General features: G+C 43.0%; 1 protein-coding gene across 1 annotated transcript; it reads left to right on the top strand.

Annotated features, from left to right (window-relative positions):
* The first annotated feature begins 296 nt into the window (after positions 1-296).
* Positions 297-3,268, top strand: MFAP3 (microfibrillar-associated protein 3). The gene is made up of 2 exons (XM_010145913.1): positions 297-760; positions 2,123-3,268. Exons 1-2 carry the CDS (start codon positions 481-483, stop codon positions 2,866-2,868), a joined length of 1,026 nt encoding a protein of 341 aa, XP_010144215.1. The 5' UTR covers positions 297-480; the 3' UTR covers positions 2,869-3,268.
* The last annotated feature ends 294 nt before the right edge of the window (positions 3,269-3,562 follow it).

Below are 3,562 nucleotides of genomic sequence, written 5' to 3'. Positions count from 1 at the left end.
TCTTTCTTGCTTTTCTTGCTCTGTTAAGCAAGCACTTTTTCTGTGGTAACAAATGCAGCATCCACTTTCTGACCCTGAAGATAGTTAGGCATTTCAAGTAGTTTGAACAATTTGTTCTTCTTTTAAAAACCTTTTTCCCCTTAATGATCATTGCTCCTGAGGTTATTTATTTGGTTGGGAAGATGAACATCTAGAGAACTGAAGGTTGCGCTCGTGTTTATGGAAATGAAATTTGACTATGCCGTAAGCTTGCTATCATTAATGAACTTAATTCTTTTCCTGTTTGTTTTTTTTTCAGTTGGATTTCCAATTTCCACTCCTAATACTGATGCTCTTGAAGGTGCATTTGGATCCAAGACACTTTCTATCACTGAACAAAGCAAGAGCCTCCTCTCCCATCTCAGAGCAATACAGACTGCTGAATATCATCTGACCTCATTTCTCCAAATTAAATGAAAAAAGAATTTTCTCTAGTTTTCCATGAAGCTCAACTGCTGCCTGTTAATTTTGACTATTAGTGCTGATCTTTCAGTTGGATTTACACTGGAAAATGTAGCTTTTAACAGGACAGTTGCTTTTGGGACTTCCAATGCATCGCTTCTTGCAGTGTCTCAGGCTTTAGTAAGTTCTCCAGCACACCATGATATTATAGCCAAAGAGGGGACCAGTACTGTGATTGAATGTAAACTGAACATCAGCCAGGTTGAATATGTTCTTTGGTATAACTCCAGAGGACACCTGCTTGAAGAGAAAGATGAAGGTGAGCTTTCCTGCTCGTTTCTATCCTTCACTATGACCCTTTTACAGAGGATCTGAAAACCTCTGGGACTTCGTTACCATTTGCTTTTCCTGTCCTCCCGTTTTTACAGTTGGGAGATAAGGAGAGAGCAAGATAAAGCCCTTTGCCCTCTGGCAAGTGAATTCTACCTGAGTTCTCATGCCCTAGCCCATCCGTCCTGCTGTAGTGCCTCACAGAATCATTTTGTTCAAGAGGCATTGCAGCATTCAATACGCAAGAAATGAATCTGCATCCTACCAGATGCTAACTGATGTTTTTATTTATTATTGCTCTGGTTTATATTCTGTTTTTCTAAACGCACAAATTAAATACAATTCTCCACAATTTGTGACCTTTTCCAGCTGGCAATCGGTGCTTTAATTTTGTTACAGGATTTTCTAAAGCATGGGATAACTTACTACATTTGTTTTCTGGTTTATGCACCAGTGAGACTGGAAACTAACACAATTTGTAATGATGAAATACATTCTGTTTAACCCTTTTGTACAGAAGGAGAATGTATTTTCCTAACCACTGGCTCTTACAGTTCTGTATCTGTAGTTTTTAATTTTCAGTAATAATGTCTTTTGGACATGTGTGTGGTTTTCTCTACTCTATTAGTATTAATGAAGGTCATTTCGCTGATGGATAGGATGTTCTCGGAGGCCATCTTTCTGCCTTAAGTATTCAGTAACCTCTTTGTAGTTAAAATGCCATCTGGAGATTAGTTCAAAGTAGAGTAATTAGAAGAATGAGTTATGAAAACAGTTTTCCCCCTAAGTTGTAAACACATGGCAATAGTGTATAAAGCTGGCTGCTGTTATTGATTTCTCTTTACGTGGGTTTTGTCTATCAGTGCTGCGTGCTCAGCGGAAAATCATGAATCAAGAAAATCCTGGGTTCTTTTGCCAGCGAAGCCATTTACAGACTCCGATCTTTTTCATGGGTCACTTGACTTTTGACTCCGAACATAAGGAAAACGGGACTTTATAGAGGACAGGCTTTCGACATTGTGCTACACAGTGGGAGAGAAGCTCTAGTTAAGAATTAGGTTCCATCAGGAAGCGCTTTCAGCCTAAGAGAACACGAGAAAGTGCAGATGAAAGAAGATAAACCAGAGTAGCAAGCCTGCAGAATAGGTTACCATGAAGCGGTAGGCTTGGTAACTGGGTTATGACTCTCTATCACAAGCATGAAAAGGAAATTTCAGTCCTTGGTGCATTATGCTAGAAGTAGACCACTTACTTCCAAGCTCTGTCTCCTGTTGGTGGAGCAAACAGCACATGTCTAGTTTACCTCGTGATAGCTGTTTCATTAACTCCGTTTGTTCTTTTGAATCTGCAGGTGGCCGGTGGAGGATTGCTGGTAATTCCCTTAACATCACAAAGGTCAGCTTTGCTGACCGGGGGCGATACACGTGTGCGGTTGTTCGTCTCAACAACACCCTGTATTACACAGTCACACTGAGGGTTATCTTCACCTCAGGAGACATGAGTATCTACTACATGATTGTGTGCCTCATTGCCTTTGCTATCACCCTCATTCTGAACATAACACGTCTGTGCATGATGAGCAGCCACCTCCGCAAGACAGAGAAGGCTATCAATGAGTTCTTCAGGACGGAAGGGGCCGAGAAGCTTCAGAAGGCTTTTGAGATAGCCAAGCGTATCCCTATCATTACATCTGCCAAAACACTGGAGTTGGCCAAAGTCACTCAGTTTAAGACCATGGAGTTTGCTCGGTATATTGAAGAGCTCGCCAGAAGCATTCCTCTTCCACCTCTGATCCTGAACTGCAAGGCGTTCATGGAGGAGATCTTTGAGGCTGTGCGGGTTGATGATCCTGATGAAGTTGGTGAGGAGGAAAAACAGACCCAAGGCTGCAGTACCCAAGCTGCAATATACCCCATCAACCCAGAGATCAAGCGGAGCGATTCACCAGCCGGGGATTCAGACGACGGGTCCATGAATGAGCCAGGTCAAGAGATAGCCGTTCAGGTGTCCATCCACCCGCAGTCGGAAGTGCAGAGCATTGACACTGTTTCTCACGACAGCTGCCAGTTTGCACCTTCTGAGGAAGGCGCCTGCTGAGCCCTGTGATACGCGGTTGTGAAGGAAGCACAGGTGACCCCGGGATGCTGTGAGAAAGGGATCTGCAAACCAGCTGCCTCAGTCCCACATGCACAAGAGTTTTCCAAACTGCAAGGTGCCAGAACTGCTACCAAAGTCTGTATTTTCTGTCAGTGTTGATCTAATGATTTCAAGTCTGTTAGAGAAGGCCATTTGGATTGTTGTGCAGTGGCTTTTCTTTTTAAAGCAAACTTGATATACAGGTATTTGCAAAACATGAATTCTTTGTCCTTGGCTCTTTGGTAGCTTCTGATACTTCTGATCTGTGTTAGAAGTGGCCAAGCTGAGCAGTACAACTTGCAATAAGATCTTTTCACTTGTAAACTCTTTCTTCCTTCACAAAATGGAGCTGAAATTCCTTTGATCAGTGCTGGTGTCCAGAGGAATTGAGTTGTGTGCTCTTTCTGAATTGCCTCTTGGTGCGTGTAGCCCATCAGAACCATGGTGAGCTTGAACAAATCTGTTTTGTGTCGTGTGCTTCTGTGTTGCTATCAAAATGTACTGTACTGAGGAAGAGGATCGTGCCAGGATCTGCTGCTGGGGTGCACAAATTGTCTTAGTTTCAAAGCAGCTTAGAGAACAGCCAGGGTGTCTCAGTTTTCCATGCGTCTGGAGGGAACTTGTGCATACTCTGGCGTGCGGAGAGCGAATTATT

Source organism: Buceros rhinoceros, unplaced genomic scaffold (genome assembly GCF_000710305.1).
Source record: "Buceros rhinoceros silvestris isolate BGI_N320 unplaced genomic scaffold, ASM71030v1 scaffold31251, whole genome shotgun sequence".
NCBI classification, from domain to species: domain Eukaryota; kingdom Metazoa; phylum Chordata; class Aves; order Bucerotiformes; family Bucerotidae; genus Buceros; species Buceros rhinoceros.
This window is presented reverse-complemented; position numbering and strand designations above follow the sequence as displayed.

What these genes read in the sequence shown, in the direction of transcription:
- MFAP3 (XM_010145913.1), top strand. Translation starts at nt 481, where the DNA reads ATGAAGCTCAACTGCTGCCTGTTAATTTTGACTATTAGTGCTGATCTT. An exon ending in GCTTGAAGAGAAAGATGAAG is followed by an intron (nt 761 to 2,122) that starts GTGAGCTTTCCT and finishes TTGAATCTGCAG; the next exon opens with GTGGCCGGTGGAGGATTGCT.